Source organism: Mya arenaria, chromosome 9, assembly GCF_026914265.1.
Source record: "Mya arenaria isolate MELC-2E11 chromosome 9, ASM2691426v1".
NCBI lineage: Eukaryota > Metazoa > Mollusca > Bivalvia > Myida > Myidae > Mya > Mya arenaria.
The window spans coordinates 1,112,417-1,136,384 of record NC_069130.1 but is presented as its reverse complement, the minus strand read 5'-3'; the positions used below and the strand labels follow the sequence as shown (position 1 = coordinate 1,136,384).

The following is a 23,968-nucleotide window of genomic DNA, read 5'->3' as shown; positions in this document are numbered from 1 at the left end:
ATACTTTTTTTTCAATTCATTTTCATGATTGAGTGCTTAGGCATGTGGTTCCTGAGATTAGCTTGAGGCTATTCTAATTGTTGGTTAGAAGTATGCCCAAAGTTGACCCGCGTCTTATTGTTCACGTTGCTTTTGTTTATAAAACCAAATCGAACTCTTAAATGGTACAAAACATATTTATCTTCACCAAATTGATGTTTCGTTCCGAGAATTTACTGCACCTATATTTTTGTTGTAATACAATTTTTTGAAAACTAATATAATCAATTATAAATTTCCTACGCAGCACTAGTGTTTTTTTTTTGAAAAGGGGAGTGACCAATGCATGGACAATCGCTTTAGCATTGTTTTTCAATATAATTAATCAAAATGGCGGCTTCCGGTAAAGTAAACTGGAAATAAATTGTAATTATTGATCTTAAATGTGTTTTGACCATACTCATGCACAAAATAATTATTAATCCTGCAATATTATATGTGTACCTGATACTCGTAGCTTTAAAATTGCGTAATTAGTTTGCAAATGGAAGTATTTATTTATGGCAAGTTTTTATTTTGAAAGAGATGATCACTTTTATCCAGCATAATTGAGCTCATTGCAAAATCTATATGTCTTATTTGATACCGTCATTCCATAAGTCATTGAACTATTATGTTTATCAAAGCATATAGACAATTATTATCTTAAATACCAACTTAAGGAGTATATATTTGAACAACTATACCGACAGTTACGTTATAATTAAAAGAACGAGTTGCATATACTATTGACTATATTTTAAACTGAGTAGCATGAAGATGATTAATATTTGGTGTATAGTAGCGTTACGTTTTTATTATTTTCTTTTTTAAATTTTGATTTTTATCCTGGTGTTCGATACTTTTTCAGACTAGAGAGACAGACGATTCAAATAATGACTCACCCATCAACGATCCTGGTAAGTACATGTTTGGTTGAAAAATGTATACAATCTGGAAAACGTTATACACATATCTAGCAATTGAATGAACTATGATATGAAATTTCCTTTTCATGTTTTTGTTATTTTATTTTAGAACCAACCCCTCAACCGTTATTAACAGAGGGAAAATCGTCATTTCATGAAAGGTACGTGCATTCAAAATAATCACCAGTCACGTCCATAATAACACTAACATGGACATCATATTCATTTGACGAGAGTGTCTTGTCTTTTGTAAAACATTTTTGGTTTTTTTTGTCCGTTTTTGTGCAGTAATGAATCAATACATCAATCGATAATAAACATATTTTGCTCTTTTTTGTTAGATTTAAAAATAGCAAAATGATTATAAAACAAGTTATATCAACACTATATGAATCATAATCGTTTGTACAATGTTGCTCGAGAACGAGGTGTTATGCGGTTCGAAATATCGGAGTACCCGAAAAACAAACTTATCCGTTTCTGTTACTACTAGCCAAACTCATATACACATTTTTTTTGCATTTGACTTTACCATTTTGCTAAGCACAATGCTATTTATGTCAGTAATGGTGGTCAAAAATAAAACATATAAGGCCTTCGAAAACAGGTTGAAATTGTTTCCCTATTACCATTGACAACCTATTTGCTCATTTTGGTTAACAAATGCTCAAATACGAAAGTGGTAAAAGGGAATTGGACAAATCTAGTGCAATAACCTTAAAGTTAGTCGTAGTGCGATTTTGATCAAACTATTGATCAAACCTGAATTATAAGTATCTTCCATGGCCGAGAGTGTAAGATAAGGTTCATCCAAACCCGAGCGTAGGGTATTTTGCGAAAACGAGGTTTACCGAGTTCCACAGAATACCCTGTGCGAGGGTTGGCATGAACCTATCTTACACGAGCGGCTATGTTTATGGTTTTTCTCCCACCTCAGTTAAACAAAATAAAGTCAAATTGTATTTTTCCGTTGGAACTATTTTGTGCGTAGTGAAAATAAATGCGTATAGATTTGTGATAATTCGTGGTTGTCATTGATATGCGCGCAGTTATTCAGATTATGTTTATAGTCAAATCGTTCTTAAAAAAGTTCTGAGTAGAATGCAGTATTATTTCTTGAATGGAGCATGAAAAGTCTTTTATGGTGCAATTTGAAGCGAGAAATAATTCATTAGGAACCTAATATTGCCACAAGGCAACGTTTTTGTGATGCTACAGACGACGTTCTTCAACAAGGATGGTAATCGTGTGATGACAATAAAAAGGAGTTCTTGTTTTGTCTCTGCCCGTGGGCAAGATAAGCATTTTGGGCATGGTCAAATTTTTGGATCTACTTATCTGAGGTGGGAGAAAATATGCTCTCAAACGTTATAACTTAGTGCAGAAGAGGTTGGATGGCAAATGCTAAAGTAAGGGAGAAGAAAATGACAATTTGGTCATAACACCAGAGTTGATATTGCGATCATGTTATTTTTGGAGCTAATTATAAATAAATTGCTCATTAACATTGACACAAAATATGGTAAAGATTTGATAGAAAGATGGACAATTAAGAAAGTGGACAAAGTGAATTTGCTCAAGTTTTAAATATCAAGAGTCATAACGAAGAGTTAATAGTGAAATTTTGCTGTTGGTCGATCTCAGTCGATGTATTATGCCAATACACTTATGATACTATTGTAACTAAATATGGTAAACATTGGATCAAATGTTCAAGTTAGAGAGCGGACATTAAAATGTGACGCCGCTGGCAACGCTAACGAGAACGGTGACGGCTCCATTGACGACGATATGGACGATAACGAGATTGACGACTGTAACGGACAACATATGATCACTACACGTTAACCATATTACACAGGCGACATGAGAAATAACTTCGTCCATGTTTAGAGGTTCAAGGTTTAACTCCTAACAGATATTTAATGAGATACACAAAATGTCACACGACGACATATAATAATAATACATATTATGCAGTAATGGTTTTTAGCGATACAAGTTGGGGTATCCGGAATTGCAATGTTCTTCAAAATGAACCAAAACAGGCTGTCATGGGGCTATTCTGCAACTCAAGGTTATAAAAAATGATGTAATAATTCGTATGTTTATTAAGACTATATTGAAAAGCTAAATGTATTGTAATATTAAGCATATGCGTACCGCTATCAAATACTACTTTTCTTTGGTCTTTTTAAGACTAATTAATGCTTCGGAAGAAAATCCTTCTGTTTCGCCAGCCAGCAGGGATTCATTTGATCAATCTAGCAAGGATGAACCAATACAGGTAAGTGTTTTTTGTTCTGTTCTTAAAACAAATCGTTTTCAAACTATAACAGATTTTAAGAGCAGTGCAACAAATGATTATGTTTGTTCTTTTGGACTTATATTAAAAAAGTACTTGAAATATTATTTTGTCAACAATGGATTCAGTCCTTAGACACGCGGTACTTTGGATTAATTTAAAATCATTGTTATTATTGGTTAGAAATATGCGTGCACTTGGCCAGGTTCAATCATGACATCGTTCGAATGATCTATCAACGACTGAGCGTCAAAAAATTATAAAAGACTGATGTGGATTTGAGATATTTTTCAAAATCGACTAGCCTCAATTGATTTTGCAAAGCAGACTAGCCACATTAAAAAAAACTTTCAATAAATCAATATGTTGATCAATGGAATATAAAACAAACAAACAGAAATACCCATGTAAAAATGATCGCAATCGCATGATATTATTGCTTTATATTGTAAATGTGAACTTTTGAAAATCGTTAACTTTGATCATCAGTAGATTCATGCTCTTAATGTTGAACTTTTTCATTCATGCGAATAATCTACCTTATGACACTGATCCATATACGTATCGTTACTCTTGGATTTAGGACAAAGAAGATATGAAAATCTGAAATATTTTTCGACACGTCATTTCGGAAAGACTTTGCTTGTATCGTTTTTAAATGATTGAAAAATAATGTATATATGCAAAAAGAACTTTTCTTATTAAAATATTTTTTAGCAATACATCTTCGATTACTTATACAAACCTTTTGTGTAAACAATTGTCGAATTTCTACTATAATTAAAAGTGATATGTATCAGAATGATATTTTGTGTGAACATTTTTTTTTCTTTCTTAAATTTTGATTTTTGAACTTAAATACATTTGCATAAACAGCAGTTGTCTTGTAAATCATAGTGACGTGGTTATCGAAATACAGCCACACTTCGTCTTTATGTCTGAATTCCTTTCCAAGTGTTTCATATTTCATGATACTAAGATACGATACTATTTCAGATAAAAAATACAGACAATGCGAATCAAGTTCCACCTTTGAAAGGACCTGGTAAGTACATGTTTTGTGAAACAACAGGTCAAAGATGGGAGTACGTTGTATGCATATTAAATTCTGTACTCAAGTTTATTTCAAGATTCTTTTTATTTAATTTAAGATACATCACTACAACCGATATCACAAGAAGATCCATCACTACAACCGATATCACAAGAACATCCATCACTACAACCGATATCACAAGAAGAACCATCACTACAACCGATATCACAAGAACATCCATCACTACAACCGATATCACAAAAAGATTCATCACTACAACCAGAATCACAAGAAGATTTTATAGGTCGTATAGTGTAAGTGGTTCATAAAAATGATCATGATCTCGTGTTCCATAATTGTACGTAAGGGACTAACAATCCATTTTTACTAGCGGTTCGGGAAGGTGGGGTTCATACCCGGATACCCGGCGTCCGCCCCCCCCCCCCCCATTACACAACTTCTTTGAATGACAATATAGTAAAACTAACGGTTAATGTTAATCAAATAGGTTTACCTTTTAAATGTCATTTCGATTTGATTTATGAACGTTTACCTTGCGCGTATCAGTGATTTCGCAGATTGTGATGTTGAACCCCGATTATTACAAACGAACTGGCTTAAAAACCGCCGGTACATAGAAAATGCACGGCATACTAGTCATTTTTATTACCAATGGTAGGAACGCACGTCACGCGCTCTTGCTGAAATGATTCCAAGCAGTTAATGTAAACTTCAACAAACCAGATATTCTCATCAATAAGACAATTTCCAGAGAAAGTTCCCTTGTATACACGGTAATGCTTCATTGCTAAAAGTAATTCTTCGTATAAGCCTGAAAATGGAATATAAATTATTTCTAGAGCGGACTCCCTGCGGACAGAATTACTTTTCTTTAGTTAAAGTCAACTAAAACGATATTTGTATGTATTTGAGGCCGCACGATCTCGCTTTTATGCCCAATGAATCTTGTGAAATTGTTGTTGGACTGTTAACGCTCAAGATCTGTATAGAGAAGTCCGATTGCCTAAAATGATTCCACACCGACGTAGGTTCCCCCGGCGGACGTCATTTTTTATATTTAACATTGGATATTATGGGCAGTGTTTCGTCACGGGTAAATAAGCGCCATGAGTGTTGATGGCAGGAAGTCTGAACATGGTATTTTTCGGGAGTGTGGGGTTACATAAATTCATAAATTGTACATCAATATAGATAAAAATCATTATAGCACTCTGGGATTACGATTTACTCAGAGTAATGAAGAAAACGATTAAATGAGCATTATTTACGCAGCTTGCTGATTTCACAAATGTTAGGAATGTTCACGGATTATCAGAACTTTGTACATTGTCATTTTACGTTGACCTTGAATGGTCTCATGTTTAGTCAAAATAGATAAACAATAGCCATCTTGTGTAATATTACAACTCTCGAGCGTCGGCGAGCGTGGCAGGGTCGTCGGGAAGTGCCGCCGAAGGACGGGCATCGCGCAAGAGCCGAACCCACTATAATATGCATAGAATACTAAAAAAACACCATTTCAGTTTGGTATAACCCAACAATTCTTGGGGAGAACCCCTTTCCCTCACGTTACATTTAAAGCGTATACTTTCTGTTTTCCGGGGGACAGGGGCTTGCTTGGCATTGCGCCTTCTAAGTAACGCCCCTTTTAAGTGGCCCACCCACAATCAAAAAGTATATTGTGAGAAATTGACAATGACAATATAATAATATAATATTGAATATAGGTTGGCAATATTGAAGATTTTATAAAACAAATATCGAAATTAGAGAACGCAAATATTTATTGTCAATAATTTTACTTTGCTACTACTAAAGAATGGTTTTCGGATTACACATTTAGCAAAATGATTGCGCATTAGGTTGCCAAATAAACTATTGTCAATATTATCGAGTCACTAGTATTGTTAACTGTATCGATCGCAAATGGGCTGCTTAACGTCAAACCCTAAACTATATTTATGTTTGTGTATGTCATTTATTATTGTTTCGAATATACATTTGGGAAATAAAAACAGAAACCAAAAAACCACCCAAGTGGGTTATAATTGATACGTCAACTTACAATACAAACGTTTACTCAATGCTCCTTAAAAATACATTATGCATTATAAATCGGTACATTGCCACGCTCAACAACAATGTATATGCATACAAAAGATGGCTTTATAAAATATGTTTGAAAAACATTCAATGTACCAAAATGTCATTTTAAATACAGCATCAAAGAAAAAGCTTTATTATATTCAGGTATCTGTCAACGCGCGATTCAAGCGTCTTCAAGAAACCTCAATGTCTGATCAGCGCGAGGGGAGAAAATGTTCTTGAAGTCTGCGAGGATGTCCTTGACGAGATTTCACGTATAGACAAACCCTGTGTTGTCGTGGCAATTGCGGGGTTATATAGAACAGGAAAATCGTATTTGATGAATCGTCTTGCTAACGAACAAACAGGTATTAATTGAATATTATCAAAACTTACAAGGTGATTCGTTAACATAGGTACTCATAACGTTCTGTGTAGAACATAACGAATAATATGCATTTTCTTTTATATACCAATGATTTTCTTAGTGTAGTAATAATGCGCGTAGTTAAACGTCGTTTTATATTCTCTTAAATATGTTTCTCTACAAGTTGTCCGTCCTTCAGAACAATAATACTTGTAAAAATGTATCATATTTTTAAATGCTTCATCTTCATTTTTTGGACTTAAATAGTATCAATATAATGCAGGTTTTGTACTCGGTAACACAATAGAGTCAACGACGAAGGGGATATGGGTTTGGTGCAAAGACCATCCTGAACAGAAGGACACTGTTCTAATGCTTCTTGACACGGAAGGATTGGGAGATGTTGAAAAGGTAGATCTTAATCATGTTCCTGATGGAAGTGTTATATATAGGCGAAAATGTGTACGGCTTCAAACAATTCTATATATTATACTTGTGGTCAAATTAATTGTCATTGGATAGCAGTACCTCAAATTGTTCCCTTACACTTTAAGGAATGTGTTGGTATAAAGATTAGGTCTTGTCCATCGGTCAGGCATTATTATGTCTTGTTTATAAAGCATGTGGTGTAATAAAAATTATCGTTGTTCTTTCTAGATTGATATTATTCACTTATTACTGAACGTTTTGGTTTGGCCATCCGTACATCAGTATTGTTCAGCTCGTCAGGCTTACGAAATTTCTGTAACTCAATTTTAAACAGTGTAACTTTCAATATTAACTTGACCAACAATTTACTAAAAAAAGAATTCAACAGAATAAGGTTGGCTTAATCCTCTTGAAAGGTTGTTCTAGGATTTAAACCAAGCTATTCAGAGCGATAACGGCGATACACCAGACAACAAATTCATTTGTTCTGTCATTGGTGATTATGTAAAATAAGGCATTATATGGTTTTCAGGGGGACCCAAATCACGACAATCGCATTTTCACCCTTGCTACTCTGCTATGCAGCACCCTCGTATACAACATGATGGGAGCGTTTGACCAGGATGCTGTGAACAAACTCACGTATCCTTTTGTCGAACTATAGGTTTGACTTTTATCCGTTGCGTTTTGCGTATTGTTACGTGAATATCAATATATAAAAGGTATTAAAGTATTTAGTACTTAGTCATTTTGCAAAGTATTTAAGTTGTAAAGCATTCGCTGAGAACAGAAATGAATGGCATGTGACTGTGTAAACAATCAGGTTTCACATATACGGACGATTTCCTTTATTTCATACACTATCTATAGAGCACAACTGGTATGAACGCATCCTTAATTAGTCTTGTAAATTCTCTAATTTATGAATAACAATCTACTCGTACCTACGTTTATAGCCAACTTGAGGAAATATGAATAATTAAAAAGCTTATTGAGCGCAATGCTCAATGTCACTTTATGTTGAATAAAGATCACAAAAAAACTCCTTGCAATACAATGGATTCCTAAAATTCACAAAACGCCATACAAATCACGTTTTAAAGTAAATTCAATATCTTGTTCAACTAAACATGTTTCTGTCTTACTAACATCTTGTTTAACTGCAATTAAAGCACATGTTAAAAATCTTGTAATAATGTATTTTGAGAACTATGGAATAACTTTATTATGGTCTATCAATTATTCTTAAGGTGTTATTAGTAGTATTGAACAGTGTGTTGCCGACACGATCAAAAAAAGAATTTTCAACACGTTATACATTTATTCAACAGCATTTGCCAATCAAGATATAGAAATAAGTTTTTTTACCGGCAAACTGTAGGTAATCCTAATAATGCAACTTGCATGCCTGTTTTTATTTTTTTTATGAGAGTAAAAGCATGCTCAACATCTCCAAGTCTTGAGATATTGTGCTTTCTGGGAAATTTAACAACACTTTTAGGTACATTGCTGACATTTTAAGTATGAATAATCCCTCATTTACGGAAAATATCAAATTAATATACCCTTCAGAATTAAAACCAAATAAATCAAACACGTCCGATCAAAATGTTTCGTTTTTAGATCTTCTATTTTGAGTAACAGATGAAAAATTGACCATCAAACTTTATGATAAAAGGGATGATTTTAACTTTAAAGCTGCACTTTACATATTTACCGTTTTTACATATTTATTTTTTTGGAAAGAGGAAATCTTTGCGTAAATATCTGCAATCTAATGATAAATAATTACTGACAAAAGATCAGAGCGCAGATTTGCATATTTCCGTTAAACAAATAATGTTTTATGGCTTAAACCGTTTTAAGAAAAATGCATAAACCATGATTTTTTGAACTAAAATATGAAATTTAGCATTTTTTGTCAGCAGTCTTATACCACTGGTCTCCATAGATTTTCGCAAAAATTGGCTCGCTCCAAGACAAAAAATTAAAAAGTTATCAAAACGTTCAATTTGTGAGAGTGCAGCTTTAAAATTGTAAATTATCAGTCTTTGGGTGCCGGTTTCGCAATGTCCTTGTCTTATGCTGTATTTATTGCTCAATTGGTTAGATTCGCTAGGGTATGTTCCGACGTGGACGAATTTTGTTCCCATAGTCAATTAATGACTGCTTAATTGTTAAAAATGGATTTAGATATTAGAAACTGAGGAAAACCTTTTCTAAGTTCTTCATTAAGCCGTATGGCATTCTCTCTTAATACAATTACAGTCTCTAATCTCTTGTAAAAATACTATCACGCATCCACAAAAAGCTACGTAAAATGAAAATGCTCCAATAAGACTTACTATTCAACTTTTAAATACGTATGTGAATTGAGGGTATGATGATACTATTTTAAATGATACATATATTCTAGTATTTGAAAAATATTTTCATAAAGATAAAATTCATGTTGATCTCAACTTCTTGTGACATTTATAACACTTATAACAATTGTGTTTTAAGTACACAAGTGGTGCTCTTATTATCTTACTCTGAAGCAGTGATAAAGTTTAGCTTCAATTGACCTTAACTTAATTTACTTTTGCCGATATTTTTATATTTTTCAATACCGTTTTCGATCGAGGTGAGCGTTGCAGTACGCGAATGTTTTCTTCATAATTGAACAGTATCTCTAAGACCGTTTTTGGCTGACGCTTCTGTCTCATACATAAAGGACTGTTCGTAATTTTTGGATTCATTTCTTTTTCACAGGTCGAGGAATAATACAAAGCAGTTATATATTTTGTATTGTTATATAATATTACATTTTGTTTTTCCTCTTAGTTTGTGCAGAGATACTTTCATTAATAGATTAAATGAAGACATAATTTCAAATCATGTTACCGCGAGCTATGTCTGAAAGTTGTCGTCTACCTCTAAAGAGCTAAGACTGTTGCTTCGACTTGTTTCCTCGTTTCCAGTTGATGTTGGTATTCAGTCGTTAAGTACTAATAATTAAATTATCAGTTTATATTATGATTTTTACTTTAGTATTTTTTATTTTTCAGGTTAATGCGTGCTCTAATGCGGCTTTTATTTTTTAGTTTAGTAATTGTTGATAAATAAACTAGTTTAACCCCTAGTACACTCGGGTTCCAGTGAACTCTTATTTCTGTTCTTAGGCATCATTTAACGGTAAAACAATTTTGATGAGGAAGTGTTTATTTGTGGTCTTGTATTTGTGTATGATGTGTACGTTTGTTTTTATATTATTTTATGTAGTTTATATGTTTGTGTCTCTAGTTCTTTGTTCTTTAGGCCATTGGCGTGTGCCCATAGTTTTGAATTTTCGACTACCGGGCTTGTCCCTGCAGTTTTCAATTTATTATTGAATACAGAAACACATATTCCTTGTCTTTGGCGTTTGTATATGCGTATGTGGTGTACGTTTGATTTTGGTGTTTGTATGTGTGTATGTGATGTTCATATGTTTGTGTCTATAGTCTATTGTCGTTTGGGGCCTTGCATGGTGCCCCTAAAGAGGGATTCTTTTCGAATTTCGACTACACGGATTGGCTCTGTATTATTGAAACATTATTTAAGTCTGTAGTGTAAAACGTATATAATTATATCTGATCTACAAAAAATACTGTACTGACAGATGTATCCGTTGTGTCAAACAACATGAACTACATGAACTTGTCCAGTAGTTAAACATCTACGATGACGTGCTCGAAGGTAGTAATATCGACTATACAGAACCTACCCTGTTCAAAGTCAACATACTTTCCAGCACATTTGAACATGTATTTTCTCGAAGTCAGCAAAAGTTGTATGCCTTCTAATACATTCTGTGTTTACTTCTAACAAGGAAATGAAAAGCACATACTTATATTACTACAGTAATAAGTATAAATCATTCAAATAAGGGTTAAGGAGACTGAAATTATGTTATGAATTTAAGATATAAATCACATAAGGATACACTCGAGTTCCATTAAAACTGATTTTGCTTTAGAAGACCCCAAGGTATGTCAACTTCTATGAACTTCTATGTTACAAATTTAAACCAATATAGATCTTATATTTAAAACACTTATGTTCCCGTTTACATATGTTGGAAATAAAATTTAAGTATAGTATCATTTATTGAAGATTGTGTGCAAAAATGTTGCAAAAAAAATGACCCCTTAAATGATGCGCATATAGACACGTTTCAGACTGCAAACGTTTGTAAAAAGTGGGTACAACCATATGAAGTGTTCGAAGGATCCTTTCACGTCCGGTTTGGGGCATTAAAATACAGTATTTTGATATGATATAAGCATGTCTGCCGTTACGTAATTATAGCTTAGAAAATATTACAGGTTTAAATATTAGATCATGCCCTTGTTGTTATCAAAACATCATTTAAAACGATATTTATTTTCTGATTTTGGTCTTTCTGCCATTCATTTTAGACAATAAATACACTTTGATCACTAAACCTTTGTAGGTTTATATTTAATTGCTAAAACATCAGTTAGCAAGGTTAAAGAAAATAGTAGTGTTTCTTTTAAAAGTGTTCTACTTTCGTTGTTTAAACATGATATATAACTGCAGGTAAATAAATCAGTTAAGTGTTACCGTATAAAATATTTCCTTCCCTTTTTAAGAAATGTTCAAATAATTTATCACATGCCATTCTCTTCACGTAGACCGTCTGAGCGGCTCCATCATTGACTATTCAAAACGTTACTCGGTGGTATTTCACCTTAACTGGGAAGATTTGTTTCTGAAATGGCGAAAAACGTTAAATTTGGCGGCAAATGTGATGAAAACAACAGTCTTTTGCAATGCGTACTGCCTGGGTTTGTGCTCGCTTTGAGAGATTTTTCGCTGAAATTGATCAAGGATGGTAGGAAAATAACAGAAGACGAATACCTTGAAATATGTCTGGAGAGTAAAAAGGGAAAAACAGCTTTATTCAATAAACCCCGTGAATGCATCCGAAAATTCTTTCAGAAAGGCAAACGGAGATGTTTTGCGTTTCCTCGCCCTGGCGATGAGGACGTTTTGGAAAACATAGAAAGCCTTACTTTTCAAGATCTTTCACCAAACTTTCAGAAAGCTACCACAAATTTCTTGTCATTTATCTACAGCCAGGAATCAAAGCAACTTGAAGTAAGCAAACCTGTCAACGGATCAAGTAAGTAATTTAAAACAAGATCAAACAATACATAAAATGTTGTTTTCGAAAGGCGAAATTGTTTTTGAGTCATGCTCTGGGCAGATTTTTCTGTTGAAATTACCAAGGGAAGATAGATGCGGGCAGCAAAGTGCCCTAGCTGTAATTAATGCATGGAACACAACTACATAATGCCATTTATTAATTTTCCAAGTTCCATTGCAGTCCTTCAAGATATTTCCGAGTTCTGCTCAAGAGAAACTTTTATTTAATAATAATAATAATAATTATAATAATAATAATAACAACAATAATAATAATCATCATCATCATCATCATCATCATCATCATCATCATCGTCATCGTCTTCATCATCATCATCATTATAGTTATTATAATAATAATAATAATAATAACAGTAATAGTAAATAGGGGAAAAAAGAAAAAAAATGCAGGGAAAGTTTGCAATTGTTATTCAAGTTTGTTTGAAGAAACTCAAAGTACAAGGAGAGATAACATTCTTTGATTGTGTCCAAGCGCTGTGTACAACTTCACAGACATTATTACTCTGTAACAATGGAACTAAAGGTTATAATTATTTCACTGTGCACAACTTCACATTGTTATCTATGTTTAAGTTTTAGTCAAGTCCTTTCATTAGAAAGTAACATTTGTAAAAGAAAATAAAAGTTTAAAAGTTTAAGGGTAGCAAAACAATAAGAAAGCAAGATCATACTTATATTTTGCTAATACCCTCAACACTTTCTTATTCTTCTATACATGTTAGATACATATTGTCTTTATTCATACATGGATTTTGTTTGCAGTGTTTGCCACACTAACCAGAAATTATGTTGATGCCCTTGCAAAGGGAGCTGTGCCTGATGTTGACGATGCATTTGCAACGGTTGCTAAAATCGAAAATCAAAGAGTTAAAGAAGAATGCATGAACATGTTTCGATCCAAAATGAAGGAGTTACAGTTGCCACAGCCATCAAAATTGCTTGATATACATTTCACAGAAACCCGGTGGACTGCGCTTGAATACATGCGTACAAAAGCTATCAAGGATGTTGCAAATGTTGTTGAAAGAAATGCTCAGGTTTGTAATACATTTTTACAAATTTGCATATTCAGTGTCAGTTGCATGTGCAACATTGCAGAGATAAAGGGATCCCGTTGTTAAGCTGTCACAATTACATGTCCGCTTACGAATTTTAACAGTGTCTTTCATTCCAATGGTGTACAACGTAAATGGGTAAAGTTTACTGCACCTACCTTAATTACTCTCTATCTTGAGCATGTCTACACACCAGATATGCATTTCCGAAGACTGGCAGCCAATGGAACATGAGTCATGCCACTTACTGTTTATTATATTATGTGATTGTTTAAAATTTAATTTGGAAGTTTATATTGAGTGCAACTTAATGCATATTGATAATTCGAAAAATCGTCTTCGCTTTTAGGCAGACTGTACAGACTTACGTTTTCTCTATTATATTTTTCGCAAATTGAACATTTGAAATCTTAACAACATGCGTTCCTGGTCCGGATCGAAATATTAACCGTGGCCACGCGTGGCGTTGTTGATCGGCAATCCCTGTTTTCGGCTTCCGCACGTGTACTCCGGCAGGTAATTTCGACCCGAACCGGAAATACATTTTTTTTAAGAAGATAAGGGATTTGTCACGAGTAGTCATATAATAAAGACTTTCAGTCATCAAGCTCAAGAAATAAGTTAGTCAGCGAGCCTTTTGCGAGCTTACTGACATTTTCCTGGAAAATACTTAATGTGCAACTACAGCAACAAGCTCAGTAGCCAAAGGTTATAACATAACTCCCGATTAATGTTGAATAAAATTTTGTATTATATGATGTCTAATGTCAGCTTCTTTTTATCACAAAAAAACATGTTTTTTCGTATGCAATATAGCAAAAACCACCAACCTGTTTTACCTGCTTAAGTGACTATCCGAATACCACAAAGCAATTTCATTTTCCGCGTTACATGCATTGCAGAAATTAGGTACCTGGAATAATCTAAAAAACACAGATTCATCCGATCGTTTTAAATATGCTTAGAAGAAGAATGAAAACCAAGATGATATACAATTAGAACTATACTTTTAACGATATTTACTTAATTTTATATTTTGACGACATATCCGGTAAGATGACGTCATAGTTTGTGATATGTTCATGACGTTTTTTTTCAGTTTCAATACATCAATAACCGACCCAGTTTAAAGTGTTTTTCACGAAACTAAGACGAAATACCATGCTTTGCCTTTCAAAATTAAAACAACATATACTATTTTATTTAATTAAAACTTCATCATAGTTAGAAATAAATGAATGACTTGCAAGAATATTGCCAAATATCTATTTACGCCAATTAATTTCTTCACAAAAATTCGGAGTGACATATTTCTGACCAAAAGCAATAGAACACGGCTCTATTACACAAGTGTAATACAGAAAAAAGGTGATGGTTTTATAAAAGCTAAAAACAAGGTAATACTAACCATTCCCTAAATAAAAATATATAGACAGTCAAATATATCTGCATATCCATCTTTACCTAATCTTATCAAAACATAAAGCCTCGAGCGTTTATATTTACGACAAAACCGCATGATTCATTTCAGATTCATCATATATTTTTTTTTCAAAATTGGTTAATGGTACATTAATTGTCTTCTTTTGACTAAATTGATAACCAAAATTGATGAACATCCTGATCGAACTGTTTATTTTATTTTTATCCGATTTGATTTTCAATATTTACCGGACTTTGTAGCAATATTTAGGACATAACATATCAGAAAGATTCAATTTTCTATCAGATCGCACTACTTATTTTAAAGATATGGTCCTTCAATTTTAAGCACGAGTTTAAGAGAACATTTAAACAAAGGTTCATAGCGTCACCGTTTCGCCGTGTGAACACGTTAAACAAACACAGGGTCTGCGTTTGGAACTATAGGAGCTTTGAACTAAAATATCGAATACAGCTATCTTGTTTCTTAATATCATTTAAATGTATAGCATGCCAATTGTGAAACAGGAAGTAAATGAGAGTCGTATTTATATCGTTCTTGTTTAAAACTTAAGACAAACGAAACTCATTTTAATAGTATTATTCACATGTGACAATATTTCATTTGTAGATGGAAATGGACTTGTTCTGGCAACAGTTTCAAAGACAAAATGAAGAGGAATTAGAAAAACATTGTGAAAACATACTTGTAGGCTTGGAATCCATAAAAAACTTATTTGCGACGTTGAAGACCGAAGGTTATTATATCCTAGGAGGCCATAAAAAATTCAAACGAGATGTCGAAACAGCCAGGCAGCAATACGAGAAAGCTCTTTTTCATTATGAACCAAGAGAGGTAAACATTGTTTGCGCTTTTGTGTTGTTTTCTTTCATATAAATATGAATGTTAATAAAGATTAAGAAGAATCATTTAATTTGATTTAATTTTAATCAGATTCTGACCTAACGTTTTGATATCCAAATATTGTTAAAACCCCACCGTGGTGAGCTATTTTCGTCACATTCTGTCCATTGCAAGCAGTATATTTCAAATAAATTCTCCCCCTCAACAACTCGGCCAATTTCAATATACTAGACCGCCTTTAGGTCAGCTTTTAGGATAATTTCTTTGTTGTAAAACCGAAAGGAAAGAAACTCTCAAAAACCGTTTGTCAGAATTTTGAGTGTTTTACTAGCGAATTCCGAAGTCATGTTTGTAATATAAATATATCGCCGCCAGGAGCAGGCGTTTTTATTCTTGTATGACTGTAGTAAATTATATGAAGGCACTTTGTTGTACCAGTTTAGAAAAATTTCAGAGCTAAGAAGGTGTACGTTTAAGACGTCATCTAAATTTATTTCAAATATTCATATGAGTTTTCAAATTACTTGTTGTTCTCTTAATGCAAACAAATATTGCACTGTCAGCTACTGTTGTAGTCAGTTGACTCATACAACTGCACTACCTATTATCGCAAAGTAGACAGCCGCTGCCGAAATCCTAATATGGTTGCCTGATTTTTAACTGAGCATTAGAGACAATGTAGCTTGAAAATACTAGCGTCCTTGTGATGAATGTAGCAGAAGAGGAAAAGGGAGCTAATGAACAAAAAATGGAATCTTAAACCGCTGCAGCATATCTAACCTCCTTAAATATCATAGGAATTACACCTCAGCCTAGCTATACCGTTCTGTTTTGTACTGCTGCTAAGCACAGGGATTCGAAATAAGGGTACAGTGCGCGACAGTGCCATTACTTATAAGCAAACAACAAGTTACATGTGGCGACACGTTTGACACTGCTTATATCCAACCCATAGAATGTTACTGAATCTAACGTGACCAAGAAGTGTACAGTGCATTATATTTTTAGGTCGGTTTATGTTGGAGCAGTTTTGCGAACCAGCTTGGCCAGGAGGAAAATAAGATCCTTGAAAAAGATGATGCTCTTTCTGTGGAAGAAAAAAAGAGTAAGTATTTTAAAATATGTATCTGTACAAATAAAAAGGTGTTTTGCTTAATAATACGAGTTCATATTATTATAACATAGATGCACTCAATGGTTTTGAATCAAACACTATTTATTGTACATATATCAAGGCATCCGTTATGTACAAATGAGTTTATTTGTTTAATTGTGCCACTGACTGTAATGTTTAATTTCGATTCCTGGTAACCCCATATATTGTTGGTATCATGTTAAGATAATTGTTTTCTGATAACTTTTATGTGAATTTAATGGCCGAAAAAAACTTAGCAAAAATGTTCTTTCAGTATATATTTTGTGCTTTATTTGAAAGTCATAATTGAACTGACTCCTTTTGCAATATTCAAACACAACTATTTTTTTTTCAATAATTTGAGCTACTGGCCTCTTTTTATGTACCGAAACGAAACAGTTCATGATCAATCTGTCTTGATTTAATGGGTACTTAATATTCATTAATATATTTATGAAGAAGGTGGTTCGTATACTATCATCAATATTTTCGAACAAAAAATGGTATGATTTACATTTTAATTGAAACAGCTCATCATTTAAATCACATTAGCATTCTGAAAAGATTTCATAATGATTGGACTAATATGCGTGAGCAACTTGTTTCAATGTTTGACAACAAAATCTTCTGATTTGATAACGCAAGAGCCAAAACGACCGACATTTATAAAAAAAAAAAACACATACATTCAGAATATTTCGCAGAACAAATTCCTCAGGTAAACTACATAAAGCAGCAAATTCAGTCCAGCTCGGATATATCGGTGGTAAAACGTCTGTTTCGGGAGTTGTAATTCACGGAGAAAAATGTAACCAGGACTAGGGAATGTCGCATTAAAATATTGATTAATTTATTTCAAGTATCTAAAGTTTCTTATTTCATTAATCCTTTCCTACATGTTGATTTAAGAAAATCTCTTCCGTTCGCCTTCAAATGCGATAGCCAATTGCTTAGACACATTTGTTGTATTGGCTTATTCAAAAAGTATCGAGGCCAGCTTTCGTCGGAATGTGTTCCGTTTGTTGGTTAATTGTGAGAAACATTTTTTTTTGTATTTCACGATGAAATGAATATTTACATTTGTCACCGACCGACAAACGAGATATTATTATATCATAATCATATAGTTTTCTTTTGTAAAAGTCAATTTGAAAATAGTTATGAACATCACATGATAAACGAAAATTATTTTCTATGTTTAGAAGAGAAAGAAGAAAATGCAGACTCATTAAAACGAATAAAGATCGAAATGGCAGAAGACAATCAGAAGGCTTTAGATAAACAAAAAAAGGAGATGGATGAGCAACAAATGAAACTAAATGCAGAACGCGAACGGCGAGACAAAGAACATGAAGACAAGGTAGAAGATCTACAGAAAAAGATTGCGTCTCTTGAAACAAGTAAGGAAGACCAAAATAAATTACTTAATCAAATTGCAGCATTGCAAGAGGAAAGCAGACGACAAAAGGAAGAGGCAAATAATAAACTTGAAGAAATGCAAAGACATGAATATCAAAAACGTAAATATCTTGAGGAAAAGCTTTCAATCGAAAAGGGACAATGGGAAAAAGAAAAAAGAAAGTTTGAAGAGAAGCATAGACGTGAAAAGGAAAAACGGGAAGAAGCCAATAGAAAACACGAAGAAAATCGTTTAAGCGAAACAATAAAATGGGAAGAAGAGAATAGAAAGCACGAAGAGAGGCATAGACGTGAAGAGGAAAAACTGGAAGAAACAAAAAGAAAATACGAAGAAAAACTAACAAACGAAAAGGAAACATTTGATGAAGAGAAGAGAAAACACGAAGAGAAGCTTAGAAGCGAAAAGGAAAAACGGAAAGAAGAAAAAAGAAAACAAGAAGAGAAGCTTACAAGCGAAAAGGAAGCATGGGAAGAAAAGAATAAAAAGCACGAAGAGATGCTTAGAAGTTTACAGAAAACGTGGGAAGAAAAGAAAAGAAAACACAAAGATATGCTTAGTAGCGAAAGGGAAAAACTTGAAGAAACAAATAGAAATCACGAAGAGAAGCGTAGAACGGAAACAGAATCATGGGAAGAACAAGTCAGAAAACACGAATTAAATCTTATTAGAGAAAAGGAAATTTTTGAAGAAAAGATTAAAAAGCAAAGCGAGAAGCTTAGAACCGAAAAGGAAAAACGGAAAGACCAGAAGAGACAACACGAAGAGAAGCTTAAACTTGAAAATAAAACAAGGGAAGAAGAGAATAGAAAACACGAAAAAAAATTAAAACTTACCAAAGAAAAACTGAAAGAACTGGAGAAGAAAAACCAGGAACGAAAAGAAAATAGTATTTTGTACAAATTGTTTCAAAGTTTTTGGAATAATTAAGATATGAATCTTGCTGTGGTTGAAACCACTATATATAAATTGGCTGAAAAAGTGACTTGACTCTTTTTAAAGTTAAAACTGTGGATAGCGTAGGTCATGAAATACTTTAAACATTTTGTTTTACATTTGAAAACTTAGTTTAAAACCAAGCTTGAATAAATTTAAGTGTATATTTCTTGCATGTGCTATTCATATTATTATTATATGTGCTTTTTGTGTTATTCATTTAACAAAATGATACTTTCTTTAAAATACCAGATAAGATATTTGATTTAACTGATATCATATTCACTAGTTAATGACAGCAAAACATCCTTTATTACATCGATATTGGTTATAGAACCGTCTAGACTTTGATAAATGTTAGATCATTACGCTGCTGTCGACATTATTTGCAAGATTTGCATAGATGTGTGTACAAAAAGCACAGCAGATATTATATGAACGAAACATTGTATATAATGCGAATGTTTCTGGTTATGTTTGAAAGTGGTCATGGTCCACTATTTGCAAGATTTTCATAGTTTTATCTACGAAAAGGCAATAAAAAACAATTATATATAAATATAATTTTGTATATTATGTGAAATCACAAAGTTTAAATTGTCAAATCTTTAGAGTTGAAGGATCATAAAGTTCATGTCACCATTGTTTGCAAGATTCTCAAAGTTTTATGAACGAAAATGCACAGCAACAATAACATGTGAACGCCATTTTGAATATAATCTGAATGTTTCTCGATAGAAATTAACAATACGTAAGATTAAAGTAGTGACTGAATGAAGTTGAACTCGTGAAGATGAATGAAGTTGAACTCGTGAAGATGAAATCGTGGTATCACAAACTAGATAAAATTGTCAAATCTTGAGAGTCAAATGATCATTTCATTGATATAACCATTATTTGCAAGATGCCCAAGCTTGATATACAAAAAGCACAACAACAATTATACGAATGCTGCTTTGTATATTATGTAAATGATTCTCGATATGAAATCGTAAATTTATGAAGTTGAAATCGTGAGGTTTTAATCATGAAGTCACAATATTACCATCGTGTAGTCTTGACAGTTGAAATGTCATTTCGAGTCTCGTGTAGTAAACCGCTTTTGAAAAGATGTCTTGTGTGTCGAACGTACAGACTGAAACGACGTTATGTTGTTAGATAAATTAAATTACTAGTAGACAATATTTTGATTCCTTTTCAAAATCGTATCGAATAGATAAATAAGGTATGATTTCATATTTGTTTTTGCTTGGGTTTTTTCATAATATAAAAAAAGGATTTGAAGTCAGGGAAAAAAGGTATACCAAATGGGCACACTAAAGACTGATGCTATTCGATTCTTTTTTTTTTGTTTGTCTCGATCATATAATTATCAGTCAAAGGCACACAAAAGTGTTCCTTTGTCTTTTTTTATTCAAAAGTATTGTTATTTAATGATTGCAATTTAAATATATTTCATCGTATGATATATTCACTGGGGCGTTCATTTTATCCGAGAATTTCCGAACACTACTGACTAGTGTTGATAAAAACTCTCGGCATTTTACATAAATTAAACTCATTTTCGCTTTCTAAGATTGCTTTTTTATAAGACAACACGACAGATTAGATAAATTTTGTAATCAGACGAACCCGTATGCAATTACTTATCAAACGATTTATTCAAAACAAACGATCCTCGGTTTATCTTATCTTAAATATATGTTCAAACTCAACAGTGACCTATGTTTAAGCCCTGATTAATTTAGGCCTGAATATCCGAATATGCCATATTCAAATTTTAGTAAACAATATAATTATTGACGTATACAAGTACATGCATTATTAAGATCAAATGACAAAAAGGCCACTCTTTTTCATTAGGTATTCATAGAATTGAGGTAAGCACATTCATATGGAAACCCTTATGGCAGTTATATAATAGATTGAACGCCCCTCATGTTTGTTGTTATATTAAACGTCACTATTCAACAGTGTTACATGTTTAAATACATGTCCATGAATTATTGTTAACGTTAAAAAAAAGGTTACGCACTGTATCTATAAAATGTGTGCTCTCTTCCATGTAACTTTATAGATTTATCTATGTAATCAGATATTTGAATACATTACCTTGAAATAATGTATTTATTTATAATTGAATGATATGTTTTTATATACGTTTATTTATGTAATCGGAAATTTGAAAATGCAACAACGATACAATGTAAATGCTTATTTGTACATTTTATGCACATTTTCTCGTTTTGTTTACATTTAACCACACGCCGAAATGCGGCCGGTTCTAAGAACATTTCTTAGACGAGAAATATTTCCCGCTTTATATCAGATTAGTAAAAAATACTAATGTTGCAACTAATTAACTGGAAAAGGATCAATTAATTTGTACTGTTCAATGAAATTGAGTTTGGAAATTAAGTACATGTTTTATGTTTTTCAAGCTTCATTACAAAAATTATGTGTACATTTTTATATAATCGGATATTTGAATATGTGACCGTGATACAATGTTATTGTTATATATTAGAGGTTTTAACGTGTTTTTGAAGGTATGCAGTTTTATATATTTATAATATAGATTGTGTTGCGTTTTGTTTCAAGTGACCTTAGGCCGAAACGCTTGCATGTATTTACGAATTCAACAATGACGGACAAACGAAAACACATGGGGCGGGTTCGACGAATATTTTATATCTAAGAGAGCCTTAAATCCGGTAGTCAAATTGTATTGATATATTTACAGGTGGCCGAAAAAAGTATTGCTTAGCTTGTTACACATTTTTTATAAACTAGGGCATGGTCTTCAATTACAGTAGTCTCTTTTGTTTTCTTTTGTCCGCCTATCCTTCTGGGCGTGTCACCATTCGACTTGCGTAAGGTCGAAATATTACCCACACCCCAACAAGATAGCTGGACATAAGATAACAAAGAAAACGGAATTGCTCTGATGTGTTTTTATTCGTCTGATTAACTCTCTGTGGGCGTTCTGGTGTACAGTCAATCATGTATGTGTGATTTTCTTGTTTGTTAGATACCGACGTAAGCACCCTGTGTTGCTTAAATCAAACAATATTACGTGTTGAATTGAATCGTTATAAATGTCATAATATGTTTCAGTTTTAGTTTTTGTGAAAATACATAGCTCAAACAATTGACCTGACGCCGATACGATGTTCAAATTTTGTTTTGGGGACCCGAACGAAATGAAATTATTTATATCGTTTAAGCAACGTATAATTTGCACCAAGAAAGTTATGCTGTGTCTGAATGTCATATTTACTGACCAATGCTGCCATAATGTCAATTGCTCTATCAAAAAGTAATATGTAAACGTCTTGCCAGCATAAGGAACTACCGATCTGAATACTACGTAAGCTTTAACCGTTAATAAGTGTCAGAACAATTGCAATAACAAATGTAGGAAAACCGAAAATATATTACTTTTTTGTTGTTGTTTTTTGGATAACCGACGATTGACTTAATCAGAGTATAGCGTCATGTCAATTAAATAATTATATATATTAGTCTTAGAGTTGAAAAAATGTTAGAAATCATAAAGCTTTAATGAGAGATGTATGATAGTGTATTATGCATATCTGACTAAAAACTATTGTCGGACTCTGACTACAAAAAGAAAAACACAATATCTTGATGTATGTATGTATGTGTTAATACAATATTAAGGCTCTGTTAAGTTTGACCAATTAATAGGTTTGAATTCGCAATAATAGTTTTGTTTCGTAAGATTATTTCTAACCTACATGAGATAAACAAATGGTTGAAGGCATTTCGTTTCATGATGGCGGATTTCTAGCAGTTTTATCTTTTCGTTTTGTTATAGACACCAAACCGAAAAGACCACATTTTAATGGAACATCAACGACAAATCACTTAACACAAAGACTCTAAAATGCTCGGGTTTAAACAATTTTAAAATGACGTGTTTGCATTTTGTTCTTCACAATGCTGTTGCTCACAACACTACAATCGAATTAAAAACAACAAAAACATAACTACAAAAAAACACGTCCTATTCAAATTAAAGTCAAATGCTGACATTGCGTTCTGGTGATGACGTCAAAGCGAACAGACGATACTGGCGAAATCAACCACTTTACATTATGAAACATTTTAAACAAATTGTTTACACCTTTCCAAACGTGTTAAAAAGTTTCGTTTTCAATAGTCAAGAAAAGATTAATAAAGAATGAATCAATGTAACAGGTCAAAGGTTTGCTTTTTGAAAACTGTTAGTTACTTTTTGCTTAAGCAAGCAGTGTTAGAAGTAAATGTTTGCTACAGATACAGAATTATTTTGCGAGTTGCTGTTTTGGTTATGTATTTTTTGTCTCTAATTATTTTGTTTTCTTCTGCTTTAAGTGTGAAATAAAAAGAGTGTATTCAATTGTTTTTATTATTCTCATATATCAGGGATTTTATATACATGTACTATGTTATATGTTATAATTCCTGTTTATATGCGTTGTTCGAAAAATAGTTACTCTACCCAGGCGCTTTTCATCCTTTTCAACGGGATATCGAAGATGGCAACTATCTTTGAATTGGACAAATCTTAAAGATTGAACAGTGTAGAACATTGTCATACGGGACCCCCATTCAACGTATAGGAAGGCGAATTTTACTTTTTAACGCTGCGGCGAAGAATCGAACCTGCGAACCCTGGATTGACAGTCAAGTTTGTTACCACCAGACCACGCATCCACCACAATGTCC

General features: G+C 32.9%; 1 protein-coding gene across 5 annotated transcripts in view; it reads left to right on the top strand.

Annotated features, from left to right (window-relative positions):
* Positions 1-23,639, top strand: part of LOC128245459 (uncharacterized) — an 87,078-nt gene extending 63,439 nt beyond the window's left edge. For all 5 annotated transcript variants that reach the window (XM_052963628.1, XM_052963629.1, XM_052963631.1 and 2 more), the window contains 13 exons: positions 890-938; positions 1,057-1,108; positions 3,147-3,234; positions 4,249-4,297; positions 4,404-4,602; positions 6,560-6,762; positions 7,045-7,172; positions 7,723-7,832; positions 11,939-12,360; positions 13,167-13,441; positions 15,513-15,737; positions 16,755-16,851; positions 18,084-23,639. In XM_052963628.1, the coding sequence (XP_052819588.1) occupies positions 890-938; positions 1,057-1,108; positions 3,147-3,234; positions 4,249-4,297; positions 4,404-4,602; positions 6,560-6,762; positions 7,045-7,172; positions 7,723-7,832; positions 11,939-12,360; positions 13,167-13,441; positions 15,513-15,737; positions 16,755-16,851; positions 18,084-19,228 (3,042 nt within the window). In that variant the 3' untranslated portion in view covers positions 19,229-23,639. The remainder of the gene's footprint in view (positions 1-889; positions 939-1,056; positions 1,109-3,146; positions 3,235-4,248; positions 4,298-4,403; positions 4,603-6,559; positions 6,763-7,044; positions 7,173-7,722; positions 7,833-11,938; positions 12,361-13,166; positions 13,442-15,512; positions 15,738-16,754; positions 16,852-18,083) is intronic.
* Positions 23,640-23,968: the final 329 nt, after the last annotated feature.